This window comes from Drosophila kikkawai, chromosome 2R, assembly GCF_030179895.1.
Source record: "Drosophila kikkawai strain 14028-0561.14 chromosome 2R, DkikHiC1v2, whole genome shotgun sequence".
In the NCBI taxonomy this organism is placed as follows: Eukaryota; Metazoa; Arthropoda; class Insecta; order Diptera; family Drosophilidae; genus Drosophila; species Drosophila kikkawai.
Window position 1 is genome coordinate 18854697 of NC_091729.1, and position 14258 is coordinate 18868954.

At 40.7% G+C, this 14258-nt stretch overlaps 3 protein-coding genes across 5 annotated transcripts; 1 reads left to right on the top strand and 2 right to left on the bottom strand.

Moving 5' to 3' along the window:
- Window positions 1-530: 530 nt before the first annotated feature.
- Window positions 531-10256, bottom strand: Ipk1 (Inositol phosphate kinase 1). Of its 3 annotated transcripts, XM_017169639.3 has the most exons (11): window positions 10060-10256; window positions 7845-8514; window positions 7073-7225; window positions 6137-6237; window positions 4542-4829; window positions 4417-4475; window positions 3289-3435; window positions 2680-2737; window positions 1971-2489; window positions 1292-1527; window positions 538-1225 (listed from the first exon to the last, which is right to left on the bottom strand). In XM_017169639.3, the coding sequence occupies exons 2-11, from the start codon at window positions 8173-8175 to the stop codon at window positions 1069-1071; spliced, it is 2049 nt and encodes a 682-aa protein (XP_017025128.1). In that variant the 5' UTR covers window positions 8176-8514; window positions 10060-10256; the 3' UTR covers window positions 538-1068. The 3 variants fall into 3 exon arrangements, with proteins under 3 accessions (XP_070140853.1, XP_017025128.1, XP_070140852.1); XM_070284751.1 differs by lacking the exons at window positions 538-1225; window positions 1292-1527; window positions 1971-2489; window positions 2680-2737 and adding an exon at window positions 2863-3129; XM_070284752.1 differs by lacking the exons at window positions 4417-4475; window positions 6137-6237; window positions 7073-7225; window positions 7845-8514; window positions 10060-10256 and having other exon boundaries at window positions 531-1225; window positions 4542-4648.
- Window positions 10257-10357: 101 nt separating this feature from the next.
- Dso2 (Daisho2) lies at window positions 10358-10669 on the bottom strand. Its single transcript, XM_017169645.2, has 2 exons — window positions 10550-10669; window positions 10358-10478 (listed from the first exon to the last, which is right to left on the bottom strand). Exons 1-2 carry the CDS (start codon window positions 10614-10616, stop codon window positions 10405-10407), a joined length of 141 nt encoding a protein of 46 aa, XP_017025134.1. The 5' UTR covers window positions 10617-10669; the 3' UTR covers window positions 10358-10404.
- Window positions 10670-12463: 1794 nt separating this feature from the next.
- On the top strand, window positions 12464-12826 carry Dso1 (Daisho1). The gene is made up of 2 exons (XM_017169646.2): window positions 12464-12617; window positions 12695-12826. Exons 1-2 carry the CDS (start codon window positions 12548-12550, stop codon window positions 12745-12747), a joined length of 123 nt encoding a protein of 40 aa, XP_017025135.1. The 5' UTR covers window positions 12464-12547; the 3' UTR covers window positions 12748-12826.
- Window positions 12827-14258: the final 1432 nt, after the last annotated feature.

Consider the following 14258-nt stretch of genomic DNA (forward strand, 5'->3'; position numbering starts at 1 on the left):
GGTTCCACGGCTACGAACACATCCTGCGGCGCCCGGACAGCGTATGGCGCCCGCATTCGCATGGAAATTAATTAAGGAGTGTTCTGGCGTTCCATTTCCCATTCCCACTACCACAACCACTTCCACTGCCATGCCTCCATAACTATGCCCTAGCTCGCAGCTCCTCCAGCCGCAGCCAGGACAGCGCCGTGTATCCTGTCGTTTGTTTGCCGCGGCTGCCTTTTACGCTATCAAGCTGTGGGAAAAACCGTTTTTAGAGGTGCGGCCCAGAAAAGTAAAAACGCAAAAAAAAATATGGAAAAACTAAGCCAAACTGTGTCGATCTAAAAAATAATGGGTACCATCCGATGATTGAATATGTATGGGATAGGATGCAATCATAAGAAGGGCCATTTTTAATAATAGTTTACTTATAAAGTTGCTAAGACTTATGCTCAATTAATTTCCAAAATAATAACAACGTAATCACATACAGATTTTACAGGTAAACTTGCTTAATTTCAAGCATTTCCCCCATTTCAGTACAAGAGAAATCCTTAGAAAAATTCTAAAAAAACAAGGATTTCCTCAAATTACGTCCAATTAACATGAGAAACTATATATTATCCTTCATCAAAGAATGATGTACTCTTCGTATACACCTATAAAATATTACATTTCTTCATCTAAGTTTGATTGGCAATGTCCAATTAATTTCCAAAATAATAACGTTAACAAATACAGATTTTACAGCTGGCTAAAGCACTGCTTCCATTTCCAACAGCAATCCTTTGACAATGTCTGCTCAAACCAGGATTTCCTTAAATTACGTCCAATTAAGATGAAGTTTAGGCAAGAACATCGCTGGGTATTATAGTAAAGCTGCCTGTTAAGCAGACGATATCCGAAACCCTTTGTCCGCTCAGCTAGAAGCCCTCAGCCCAGTACAACATACCCTGGGTGCTGCGATGAACGGGTATGAAAAGAACTCGAAAATCCAACTAAATATGTTGGGGAAAAACTGTAGCACAGTTTTGTGAGCCCGACAGTCGATGCGTGCGGCTTTTAGTTGGGCGTAAAGTTTATTAATTAATTTAATGCTCGACGGCACTTTTCAATTTCACGTGTCTGCTTTATGAATTTATGAAAGTGACTGTCGGGCTTGGGGTCCAAATCGAGCACACTGAGCTTGGTTAGAAAGTGATGACCCAGCAGGGAGATGCACCAAGGCTGCAGAGCGTCCGTGCTGCGAAAGGATTTGGAATTCGATTAGTGGCAGCAGCAGCGGCGGCATTGTGTGGATAAAACTTACCTCTGGCCATCGGGGCAATCGGCTTGGCTTTCGATTTCGATTTCCTGAAACGTCAACATTATCGAGCAGTCAAGGGCCGTGGCTCCCAGCATGTAAGCCTGCTCCAGATCCGGTTTGAGCTGCTCCTTCTCCTTTGCCTCTTCGGCGGAGGCCAGCAGGTCCCGTAGCGTGTTGTAGGTGGGCAGGGAGTGGGTGGAGCGAGCATAGCCGGATTGCCACATGAAGGCGAATTGGTCCTGCAATGGCCAAGAAATGTTACTCGCTTTCTCTCTCTCTGGACAAAGCCACTTTACAGCCACTTGCCGCCCATTGGCCATTTAGCCATCTCTTCGAGTAAACTTTCAACTTTCAACTACTCACCTGAGCATTTTTGGGAAAAAACTCAGCGTAAAGGTAAGCTTAGAAGCGACGAATTGAATACACTTTATAACTATTTCAGGTATAGAAAACTGCCGTTGTTTTTATATTTGTTTAACAAAGAAAAAACTATAAATATCTAAAACATCCTTATTTACTTCTTCAAAAAGTACTAAAAACACATACAATACCCTCTTTGCTAGAGTATAAAAAGCCAACGAAAAGCTATCTTCAATTGCCTGGCGTCTCTGGGCCGGGAAATCCAAACAATAGACAGACGGACATAGGAGTGGGCAAAACTAAGATTGGTTGGTTGGCTTACCTTTACCAGCAATTGCAAATTCAAAATTTTTTGCAGCACACAATTTTTTGGTAAGCTAAATATTTCCGCTTTGTTGATTTGTGCTCGAGTTTGATTCGCAGCCTCATTCTCATTCTCATACCGACTCGTACTTGGAGTTGGCTGTGTTTCCGTTTCCGTTTTTGTTTCCGTTCGAGTGGCCACTGCCAACACATTGCCGGCCAGTTGGCTTCTCGATGTTACTCCAGCGACCGTGGCCGTTGTTGTAGTTGCCTCCATTCTGGCCAGCTTTGTGTACCTTTGGGTCGTTGCTGCTGCTGCTCTTGCGGCAGCTGGTCGTGTACGGGTCGTGGATTGACCAGCGGCAGTGACAACAGTCCTGGCTTCGGACGGCAGGACAACATTAGCGACGCCAATTTCAGCAGCTCCGACTTTTGTCTCTGTCGCCGCAATTGAAACGCGAATCTGATTCAGCTGCAGCTGCTCTTGGTCGTGGCTCTGGATCTGATTGGGGCTCTCTGTATGGTTGGATTCCTCTTGCTACAGAGAGGAAAAAAAGAATATGTTTTTATATAAATAATCTCTTTAAAAAAAAAAGATAAGTAGCGAAGTTTACTTTAGAGTTTTCGAACTAAAAACAGACTGAAAACTCAAAAATTCACCAACAATCACCAAGAGAATAGCTACTATACACCACTATTTGGTGGTATTTTATTACAGTGTACCTTACCTTATATTCCCTTAGCAGGCAGGCCACCAGCAAATGTTTTATAAGCACCATAATTTCACTGGAGAATTTCAGAGATTTTATGGCGATGGCGATGGCGATGGTGGTGGTGGTAACGGTGGCGGTGGCATTGGTGAAATTTTGTTTGTTAGCATTTTCAATGCGCATTCCCATTTCGTGTGGACGTCGTCGGCGTTGTCAACGTTGTGCCAAAAGGTGTTGAGGCGACATGGCCAGGGAAAAACATAGCCGGCGGGGTTGGGATAGTGGAAAGCATAAGAAAAAGTTGAAAACCAGGTAAAACGAGGTAGGAGAGATGGAATGCAGCCGGGAAAATGGCAATGTTAGCATTTGGCACTCGAGAATTTGTGTTTGGCTGTTGCTTCTTGCATTATTTATTGAATATTTGCGTGTTGCCCGGAATTGTTTGGGAGTTTCCCGGTTACTTTTTCACTAGCCAAGGAAATTTATGAAGGACAAAAAGTAATTATAACAAAGGCTAAGATAGTTCAAAATATGTTTCATTTACATTTTCCCGGTTGTATACTTTTGCGCTCATGATCAAATTCTCTTTTTAAATATAATATTTATTTAAAAGCCTTTCTGACTTACCCGGGAAAGACACGCGAGTTCAATTCGTCGAAGGAAATCGAATTCGCGTGATCGCCATAAATTAAATTGCCGTTCTGAAATACACGTAAATTATTTTGCGGGCAGGCGAAAAGTGCATTCAAGGCATCGAGCATACGACTGGGTGCACTAAAAGCAGAGAAAAACCAATGAAAATATAGTGCCTCTCATACAGTGAGGTAGATAATGGTGATGCTAGGCGATTAAATTGAATATAAAATGTATTTTAAAATGTTTACTAACTTTATTGATGTCTGAAAACAATGGTTTTCTCTGCTTACACAAATAGTGTAATATCTTAACCAAATTTGTATTAATTTTATATTCTTAAATCATATAGATATATAGAAAAAACTCTTTACTTTAAATAAATCTTTCATTTAAGTTGGAATAAAATCAATTACTAGGTAATAAATTGTGTAATTTATAAATTTTAATATGAAATCATCTATCAAAAAAGTCTGTCGAATGACTCTTGACTCGCAGTTTTTTCAAAAGAGATCGAATAACTTTGTCACGTAGTGTACTTATGAATAATACTATTAAAACTGATGTATATATGGGATACATATGGGTTATATGGAAGATGCTGGCGCCCAAAACAAAGGCAAAAGAAATGGCAACAATATTCGAGGGGCCGTAGGAAGGAGCACGGGCCAAAAAAAAATATGGAAGAGCGGGAAAGCAGGAAGCAGGAGAGGCGTAGCAGGCGGTAAACCGGAATGAAAGCGCAAGCAAATTGAATTTTGTGCACGGATGCACGCATGACTTGAAACAGCGGGCCGCAAATAAACGAATGAGTGTAGTAGCGGGGCTGGAATTGGGATTGCAATTGAAGTGGACCAAGACCCGGAGTCCTGGCGACCCGAACCCCGGGTACGGACTGTTCAGGGTCCTGTCTGTAGAGGCGGACAACAAAAAAAAAAGCACTGCACTAAGGCAGAAGGAGTGGCAAACAGTAACCGAAAGTGTTGGAATTATGAAGCACGACAGGACACGCAAATGGAGCAGATTGAAATTTATGACTCGGTGTTCGTGCCAAAGGAGCGGCCTCCGCCTGTGCTCCTTCCTGCGTGCTCATTGTTCAGCGCAGCAGGTTCGATGACATACCCTGAGAACAGCTCCAGCGGACAGTAGTGGCCCAAACGTTTGATTTTCCCATTGTGCAGCTGTCGAAGGTAGTGAATGAAGAACTAAAACGACCTTCGTTATCGCCGCTCTCCTCCTCCACTCACCTTTAGCAGCTGCATGCTGCAATAGCGACACCAGCACTTGTCCGGATCCCAAGGCTTCTCCTCTGGATGTTGCTTCTCTCTACGGTCTCTGTTTGGCTTTGTCTCTGCTCCTGTTGGCATTAAATCAAATAAATCGTTGACATCACTTGCCAACTGGAGCCAGCCTTGTTTGGGTTTTATTTCGATGGCATATGTATCGCCCAGACGACGGACACCACCGCCTCTCCTGTCTCCCGACTCCTTGCTTCTGGCCGCTGCTCCGGTTCCATCTCCTGTTGTGTCCTGTGCCTGCAAAATTATATCGTTTCGCTTATTTGCTCTCGTCGCTCCTTCACACTGTGTCCCGAACCCGGTCCCGATCCCCGGGAGTAAATGGAGTAAAAGAAAGGTGCCGGCATGTCCTGCCATGAAATATTATGCCTCCCGTGTACCGCGAACTTTTGGCCCCGGCGTTGATGCCATTTTGACTTGAAAATGCAGCGACGAGCGCAGCAGGAAAAAAAAAAGCCACCATGAATAAAGCTTCCATGGGTTCGAATGGGTCGGGATTGGGGTTCGCTGGGGTTATCGCTGCTCCTGTTGCTGCTGTTACCCGCCGCTGTGACATAAAACAAAAGTTGTTGCGCTGATTGTATGATGAGTTATGGAGCCAACGGTCGGCACGGCATGGGCTGGTTCGCTCGCTTTTCAACTTGAAATTGAAAATTAACATTTAAAGCCGCAATTAAAAGGTTTTTTCTTACAGCAGCCAGCTCACCTTTTTCTCCTATATTTCGCAGGCCGCCACACAATATGGCGTTAGTTATGGCCACGTTACGTATACGTACGCCTCTCAATGGCTCTCCCGCTCCGCTGGCTGTTTGTTTCCTTTGCTGGCAATTTTATTTCGGTCAATGCTTTGGCACCAAAGCCATAAATTCAATATGTACCCACCGAGCACGGCGAACAAATAGCCAAAAAATGGCAACAAACAAAAAAAAGAAAAACGGCGGACCGGGAATGATCGAACCGGAGAGTACCCTGAACACCGAGGGGTGGTAAAGGCCTTCTTCGGGGGGATCCCCTCATGTGTGTCAGCTAAGCTACCCAACGGCTATGTCCGATTTCGGGTACATAGGGCATATAATAAAAGTTGCAGCTATGGCGGGCACTTTCAAAGCAATTTCAGCATCTTTTATAACCGCACAAGCCCAAACCAAACGGAACGAATCGAAACGGGCAGCGGCATATCGGCGGGCAGAGTGGACGGAGTAGCTGGCGAGTAGCACCAACAAAGTGTTTACACTGTTGCCCACTTTAATTCAAAACAAAGAACCGTTGATTTATGGGACTTGGCCAGGGTTTAGCTTCGAATTTGGATGGTGGGGTTTGCCTCGGCACAAAGCAAACTAAACCGCAGCAGGAGCAGGGAGCTAGAGCACGGCGGCGGCTAACGTGTCCAGCACATATGGCCAAAAATGCCAATATTGTCCTTGTACAAAATACACAATTTATTTGGACAGCGGCGGGCGGAACAGCAGCATCAGCATCCCAGTTCCAAAAGCGGCAGCAGGAGCAGGAGTAGCAACAGCAGATGACGGCGACGACCAACTCACCTGTAAATTGGCAAGTAAAACATCGAACGTGGCAGGCAATTGGGTCACATCTGGCAGCAGCAGGCCGAATGGCCCCACAAATTCCTTATCCAGACGCGAAACTGCAACGGGTGAAAAACAGACGAAATGAAGAGCGGGAAAGTCAGGTGTGGGAATGGTAGCTAAAGGAAAAAGGGAAACCCGAATGAATGTAAAGTGCAAGCGCCAGCATCCGGCGATTATTGATATATAGATGCCGCTGGGTTAGACTACACCGGTGAATGATAAATCGCTGGCCAGAGCGCGCGCTATGGATGCACCGGGCAGCCGCCTGTTGCTCGCTGCCGGGCATAAACCCGATTTTGATATATGGCCACGACTATGGCGTCCGCCACTAATCAGTCCCATGTGTACGGGCTGGATGAAGCCGGGAGCTGGGAACTGGAAACTAGAGCAAAGGAGCCCCGAACCTGGTAGCCTCCGCATCGTAAACGTCAGTGAAAGGGACTGGCCTGGGACGAAGCACTAAAACGCTCGTTTATGATTGATTGCAGTGGCTCTGAAAGGCTTTGGACAGCGGCCAGGAGCAGAGCCAGGATAGGAAAAGGAGCGGAGGTTGTGGATGTGGCAGTTTCAGCAGTAAAGCCAAAGGCCAATGGAAGGAGGCACTGCAGCGAAAGCTGATCAAATACTAAATTGTAGCCACAAACGGTACAGTAAAGTTGTGCTTGAATTTAGGTCGTACTGTGTATATATCTTTAAGATTATAAAAGTGAAAAAGTTAAAGAAGCTTAACTAAAAACCAAACTATTATAGGTGTTAATATGCAGTAACAATTTACGTTATTTTCTCTCTAGAGATTCCTTGCAAACTGAATGATTTAAAGAAGATTAAACACTTAATCCAAATTCTTATTGTTTCCTTTTGGTTAGTTAGTTTTGCCCGCAGTGCACTTACCCGGTCTGTGGGCGCGTATGTGCTCGTTTATCCAGAATCTATCGTCTTCCTTTGGTATGGCAACAATATCCGCTCCGCAGACAAACTCATTTCCTAATAGACGGCGCATTATCCCGATATAAGCCATAAAATCCGGCATTGTCAAGTCGCCAGCTGGAGATGGAGGCGATGGACCGGCATTGGCCACGGAGGAAGCATGAAAGAAATGTGGATAAATGAAATAAACACATTTGATGCAATAGCCAAAAAGATGCACAAAGATAGAGAGATTTCCCGAAGGGAGATGGCAGAGACCAAGGCAGAGAGGGCAAAGGGCAAACGGCGAGGCGGATAGGAAGTGGGTGGGTCGAAATCCAGCCAAGCGGGCAATAACCAAAGCACAATACTCAAATTGGCTGGGAGCTGGGCGTTGGGAGCAGCAGCTTGTCTGGGTGTTTGAAGTTGCACGCAACCATTTCCTGTCCAACAAAAAAGGGAAAATGTCGGCTGCCGTACATACAGCTAACAATAACAGGCGGATGGCCTTTCACGGAGAGAAAAATAGGTAGAAAGTTCATTTAAAAATTTGAAAATAAATCAAACGGGTACAAAAATAACTATTTGTGTAAAATGTACGACCAAACTTTACAAATTTATAACTCAAACTAGGTCATAGAGTTTTTAGTAATAATAATATTCAATATTTTTTGAAAGTTTTTAGTTTTATCCCCTAAAAAACAGTTATATTACATTACAAAAGACAACTTTACGTATTTTTTCTCAATGTACAAACCTTTTTCAGGCCCGGCTCCAACGGATGATTCGCTTTGCCCTTCCGGCCGAGCAACCTCTGCCCGCTCATTCCGCAGTCTGCTGGATATCATTTTTGGCAAACGTAAAACTTTTTTAAATTGCGGCAAGGCGAGCACCAAATTTGCATTACCCTCCGCCCGATAGATCAACTCAATTTGGCGCAGTTCCATCGCCGCGGGCAGATCCAGCAGGGCGTGCAGATTCTTGGCCGCCTGATGCGGCTGTGGCAGTGGCTGGAACTGGAACTCCAGCTCCGGCTGCGGCTCTGGGTCTTGCCCGGGGCCTGGGGGTTGTTCTCCTACAGCTGTCATGGCTTATGCGCGGGTGTTTTTGGTTCGCTGCCGTTGGTGGGGGCTCTCCGCTGTCGCTGTCGAAATGCAACTGGCGCCCTCGAAAGGCGTCCTGGTATCCTGGCCCTCTGATGACCCCTCCTTGGTCTGCGGCGCGCCAGTGTTGATGATTGCCGATTGTGGCTTGTTGCGGTTGAGTTTGCGGCTTCACTATTGTTATTGTTTCTGCTGCCGCTGTGGCTGCGACTGCGACGGCTGTTTGTCCTGTCGTGGGCACATTTATGTACATTTATTGACCGGCGATAAGATGCTGCAGCCAGGAAGTCGTCGTCGCCGGCCTCCGGGTCGGGTCACTCGGAGCTGAAAGAGGTGGCATAAGAATTGAGTTTGAGCTTAAATGGTTTCTTGAGCAACACAAGTTATGGGAATGCTTAAAGTTGTTTAAGCTTAAACTTTACATATTTATATAAATATTTTCTTAGTTTCTTAATTTCTATAGAATGTTTATTTGTGAGAGTGTGGTCTTTATGCAATTAAAAGTGAGAGAAAGCTTGAGTTAATCAAATAAACCTAATTTGTTATTGAAAAAGTCAAATAGCTTGAGGAGAAATGGAATCTTTAACATGAATATTCTAAATTGTTTTACATCTTTTTTAAATTTAATTTATTTGCAAACAAATAGCTCAAAAAATAAATAGAATAAATTAAATGCTTTGCAAAAGAAAACTGAGTGATTAGAAATAAAGCAAATATCAAACAGAACAAACGTTTATACCCCAAGGGTAATAAAATATATATGTAACTGTGTTATTTATTTATTGACAAAAGATAAATCGTTTAAATAAATGTTTTGACCTGTACCCCATTAACTAAATAATTAAAGTAGTAAAAAAATAATATATTTTAAATTCATTGTGACTAGTGCTTCAATTATAGGTGTAGACTAGGATAATAAATTAATAAATCAAAATTAAAATTAATAAATCGTAGTGAAATCTGATACATAGTGGAATTGTAAATGTGCAAGTCAGTTTTTAATAAAAACTAGTTGGGTCTGAAAGCCTCTCCTATCCTCCTATGATAAGCTATTAACTTAGATTCTAAACCATATCCCTGTCTTTATTTTCTTGGGGAACATTTTGGTAATTTCAATGAATAGAACTTTAGGTGATATTGGACCTGGGAATGCTGAACTGGAATATAAGCTTTAATTATCAAAACCAAGTCTGCATACTGAAGGCAGTATGCCCCATTGTCTTATTGTTAACCAGAAAAACATATATGTTTTATGGTCCCCAACTTAATGGTCCATAAAAAGCTGACATAATCAACAACTAGTTATAATCCATCGCTTAAGGAAATATTCCCAAATGTATAATTTATCCGAACTAAAATGTTGTGAAGTGGCTAAAGTTTGCTTAATGAATTTAAATAATAACACAACATTTGAACAATTTTCTTTAATTTTTTTTGTTAAAAAATATTTAGAGGTCTACAAGTAATAGAGAATATCCTGATACCCCTCAAAAAAAAAGATGGTTTCCGATATCAAAAACCTAAAATTCATTAGTTAAAGGATAAGTTTCCCAAGGTACTCACGTGGCGTTTTTATTTTTTAAATTTTTTTCCCGATATAGTTTGTTTTAATTTAATTTTTAATCAAATTTAATCAAAATTAAAAGGCAAATCCCCGATTTCTGACTAAAAATTTCAGTTATTTTGCTAAATAAAAAATATAATAAAATGTAAAATTAAAATTAGCTTGACATGAGTACCTGTAGAATTAGTTAAAGAAGTTATGAGCCTTAAAAATTAAAAATAAAAAAATATGAAAAAAAAAATTAAATACCTAAGCCCCCCTCCCCCTTAAAACCGGCTTTGCAAACAACGTAAATAAGTACGTACCTCTGTTGTTTTGTTTAATTCTACACTTAATCCATGTTTTCATTGCTTCATTTTTAAGAAACACTGCTTTTAAATTTAGTTTATAGCTTAAACAAAGCTTAATTACTTAAAATCACTAAAACTTTTAAATTTGCAAGTAACAAGTAAAATTTGTTTATGCGAACAGCTGATTGCTGAGATCATATTCAGTGTGTAAGCACCCTCATAAGGCAACAATCCCAGCTAAAATCTAGTATTTCTCAGCAGTGTGACCTGTTTTTGTTTATAAAGAGCGCCAAATTCAAAATTCACAAAACAATTTGTATATATTTTTAAAATGTTTTTATTTCTTGTCTGTGCATTGTCTTAGTTCTTGCGTATGTACTGAGAGCGATCCGTCTGAATCAGCGTGTGGCCACCAGCGTTCAACACTTGGGTTGCTGAAAGAGGGAAAAGAGATTTAAAACTGATAAGTAAAAATCAAATATTTACTAAGATTTGAGCTACTCACAAGCCTCTGCTGTCGTCAGAGCCGCAATCAGAGCAAAGAAAAAGCCGCAGATCTTCAGACAGTTCATGTTTGCAGTGTAAAATCAGATTCTACTTTGATTGGCGTTCGCCGAGATCGAAGCTTATATAGCACCGTCCCCGCCTCTGGCTTCGGTGCACTCAGCTGGAAATCAGGAATTTCCAATACGAGTCGAAATACCCCAGGGTCACGATCGGCTCGGGATTGGGTCTGAGCTGATAATTCACTTCTAGCTGATACGGGGAGTGTTTAATTGCAAATAAGTTGTGCACGTGAATGAATATTTCCCAGGGGTTAATCGGTTGCTATATGACTTCAATGTCTTTAGGAGTGGATTTAAAAAAACTTTACTTTGCTATGCGTAAAGCTTATTAAAAGCCCTTAATGGGTGTGAATAACATGAACATTTATATAATATTTTTAACTTTTTTATAATAACAACTGTTATTTAAAAGTTTAAAATAATCTACCAACAAGCATCATATGAAATTTGTATACATTTTTAACATTTTCATTTGTTCTAAAATAGCTGTAAATTTTAAATTAAAAAAAAAAAACAAGAAAGAAAGCTAACTACCCTTGCAGGTAACAATTAAAATATATCATAACTAAGCCAAAAATGCATTAATTTCGATTCGGAAAGCAGTTTTGTGTTAGTTTTTATTAATTTAAAAAAACTGCATACCAAATTTAAAATTTTAAGAAATCAAAATTTTTGGCCATTTTTGCAAATTTTAATGATGTAACCCCTTATGAAATTTCGCAAAAATGGCCAAAAAATCGATTTCTTCCGGACATGTCTAGATAGATTCCCCTGTTGATGCTGATCAAGAATATATATGGTTTATGGGGTCGGAAATGATTCCTTGACTTATAAAAATATTATTTTGTATTATAAAATCGGATTTTTTATATTTAAAAACTTCTTGTTTTTTTTAAATTAAAAATATCATAGCTCGGCCAAAAGAGCATTAATTTTAAATCGGAAAACTGTTCTGTGCAAGATTTTCTACAGTTAATAAATCTGCATACTTCATTTAAAAATTTTGAAAATTAAATTTTTTATCAAAATCAAAAATTTTAATGATGTAACCCCTTATAAAATTTTGCAAAAATTGCCAAAAAATCGATTTCTTCCTGACATATCTAGAAAGATTCCCCTGTTGATGCTGATCAAGAATATATATGGTTTATAGGGTCAAAAGTGACTCCTTCACAGCGTTGTGAGCCTCTGACAAAAATTATAATAAATAATATAACAAGAATTAATGTTTGTAAAATAAATTTAAAAAATAAATGCTAAAAAAATCACATTTTGTTATAAAAAGTTCTTTAAAAATTTCCAAAATTTTACTTTAAATTTTTTATTTTATATACTTAAATATAATAAAGTATTTTTCCATCTACAAAGAAGAGTCATAGCTTAAGGCCCTGAGACACAATCTTTGTTCCAAATACTTTGTTTACAAACACGCAAAGAATTAATTAAGAATTCATACGGCGGCTGCTGTTGGTCTAAGCACCTGTCTCAGCGCAACAACAACAACAACAACACTTCCCAACGGCCTTTTCCAGAGAAACTCCAGGTGTGGACAGGTGACTGCTGCCACACCAAACTGGATTGCATACTGCGCTGCTTGCACCCAGTTCCAGTTATTCTAATGGTCATGCGCTACGTGTGCGCATATATTCGAATGCCGATAACCAGCACTAATTGAATTGCGTAGAATCCCAGACAGGTTCTCGCTTCCCTCGAATCGCATAAAATCGCATCAACAACAAGCGAATCTCTGATTGACGAGTGAAGAGATTACGCCGATCTTTGAACCTGTGCAATCCCCCGGCGTGGAATTGCCCAGACCACAGCCACTCGAATGCCCAGCTATAAAAGAGCTCGCGTTTGTCAGTAAAGGCATCAGTATCTCAGTCATACTTTCAAGTCAACCAGCAACCAAAAAACCACCAAACCAAACCACAAACATGAAGATCTTCCAAGCTGCCGCTGTTCTCCTGGCCATGTTCGCTTCCCTGGCCTATGCTGCTCCCGAACGTAAGTCTTAAATTACTAAAATTACTTAAATTATAATTAATTAATAAAAAATATTTATTATTTGTTTACTTTTACAGCTGGAACCGTGCTGATCCAGACCGACAACACCCAGTACATTCGCACCGGTTAGAGCTTTACAGCTGAACAATTTCCTATGTCTTCCATTTAAATTTCAAATAAAAATAATTAAATGTACAAAATGTATAAAATGTGTTTTAAATTCTCAAATGGGTGCACTTAAATTAATATAAATTAAATGAGAATTTATTAGAAAGAAGGTTAATTTATAAAAATTAATAAATATAATTTGTAAATGGAAAATTTACTCCAATCACTCTTTCAAATATGCAAAAATCCCAGACAAACCGCGTATAATATAAACAAATAGAGTATTATATATTATAAACTATAAAGTTTATTTCTTATTTAGCAAATAGAAGCAAGATTGATTAATTTTTGAGTTGAATGATCTTAGCAAAAGCAAGAATATAAAAAAGTTTCAGAGTAAAAAGTGCAAACGTGCAAAGCCTACATATATTATTTTCCATCAAAACCACATTGGAATAATTATAGCATTGGTAATAAATAAGAGTAATTTTTCATATAGACCTTAATAGTATTTATCCTCTTATTACAGCTCAGTCACAGCTTACTCAACTTTGACTTGAGCTGCCAAGAAATCACCTCCCAAGATAAACAAATAGCAAGAAATACTTGGAATCACTTTAGCTAATATCTTTGCCAGCTTACAGAAGGCAAAATCGCCAGGGAAACTGTATTTAATTAAAAATCCAGCCCAATTTAGCACAAATTCACACGGACAATTGTCTGTCACCCGAGCTCGGAACCTGGGGACTGATTTGTTTACAGCCCAGGCCTGATTGATGGCCAATCTCTGCGAAATTCGCACTCATCGCCCCAGTCTAGACATGTGTCTAGTATACGTACAACTTGTTATTCGCATCTAAATGGAAATTGTTTGAAGCTTGTTTTAATTGTTTGACTTGCAAACTGCTGCCGGCCAAGCGGGTGCGATGGGTGTGATGGGTGAGTTGTTCTGGGTTTTGGGGTTCTGCGATTTGGACTGGAACTGTGGCCACTCGGAAACAACAACCATAGACGCGTCCATATTTATATATGCATGCAAACGAAACCGAGCGAAACTTTAAACAATTTGCCAAGCGAAAACTATTTGGTCGTCCTGTTTGGGGCCTCAGCTTTAGTTACAGATCCTGCTACAGCTCCTTTGTTTTACTTTCAGCCACGCCTCCCCGCCTCCCCGCCCTGGCTCCGCCTGTATATGGTTCGTTACATCAACAATTATTTTAAACTTTCGCCGCAAATATTTCCTTCGCTGGTTTTACGCCTGAAATAAATCGTAATAGGAGTTACCAGTTCGCCGCTCAGAATGTCTGCCGGCGACAAGGTGGGGCTGGAGGATACCCCAGCCTCGCCCTCGAATATTTCCTTGGCCACCCGGACTCTCGGCTAATCCTTTTGATATCCCTGCGAAGGCATTCCCGGGGCAAGGGAACAATTTGCGCCGCGTTTGAAGTGGCCAACTATGCTGCTTTCCCCCCATCCAGTCGGTTCGCTCTGTGGTGGATGTGGGTGCTGGCCAAGTCAATAACCGAATGCCGA

Bases quoted from the DNA above. Each gene is read 5' to 3' on its own strand.
- Dso2 (XM_017169645.2), bottom strand. From the start codon at position 10,616: ATGAACTGTCTGAAGATCTGCGGCTTTTTCTTTGCTCTGATTGCGGCT. The intron at 10,479-10,549 runs GTGAGTAGCTCA...TCCCTCTTTCAG, and splicing joins TCTGACGACAGCAGAGGCTT to CAACCCAAGTGTTGAACGCT.
- Ipk1 (XM_017169639.3), bottom strand. From the start codon at position 8,175: ATGACAGCTGTAGGAGAACAACCCCCAGGCCCCGGGCAAGACCCAGAG. The intron at 6,238-7,072 runs GTAAGTGCACTG...CACCCGTTGCAG, and splicing joins CATACGCGCCCACAGACCGG to TTTCGCGTCTGGATAAGGAA. The intron at 1,528-1,970 runs GTAAGCCAACCA...TGGCCATTGCAG, and splicing joins ATTTGCAATTGCTGGTAAAG to GACCAATTCGCCTTCATGTG.
- Dso1 (XM_017169646.2), top strand. From the start codon at position 12,548: ATGAAGATCTTCCAAGCTGCCGCTGTTCTCCTGGCCATGTTCGCTTCC. The intron at 12,618-12,694 runs GTAAGTCTTAAA...TTACTTTTACAG, and splicing joins GGCCTATGCTGCTCCCGAAC to CTGGAACCGTGCTGATCCAG.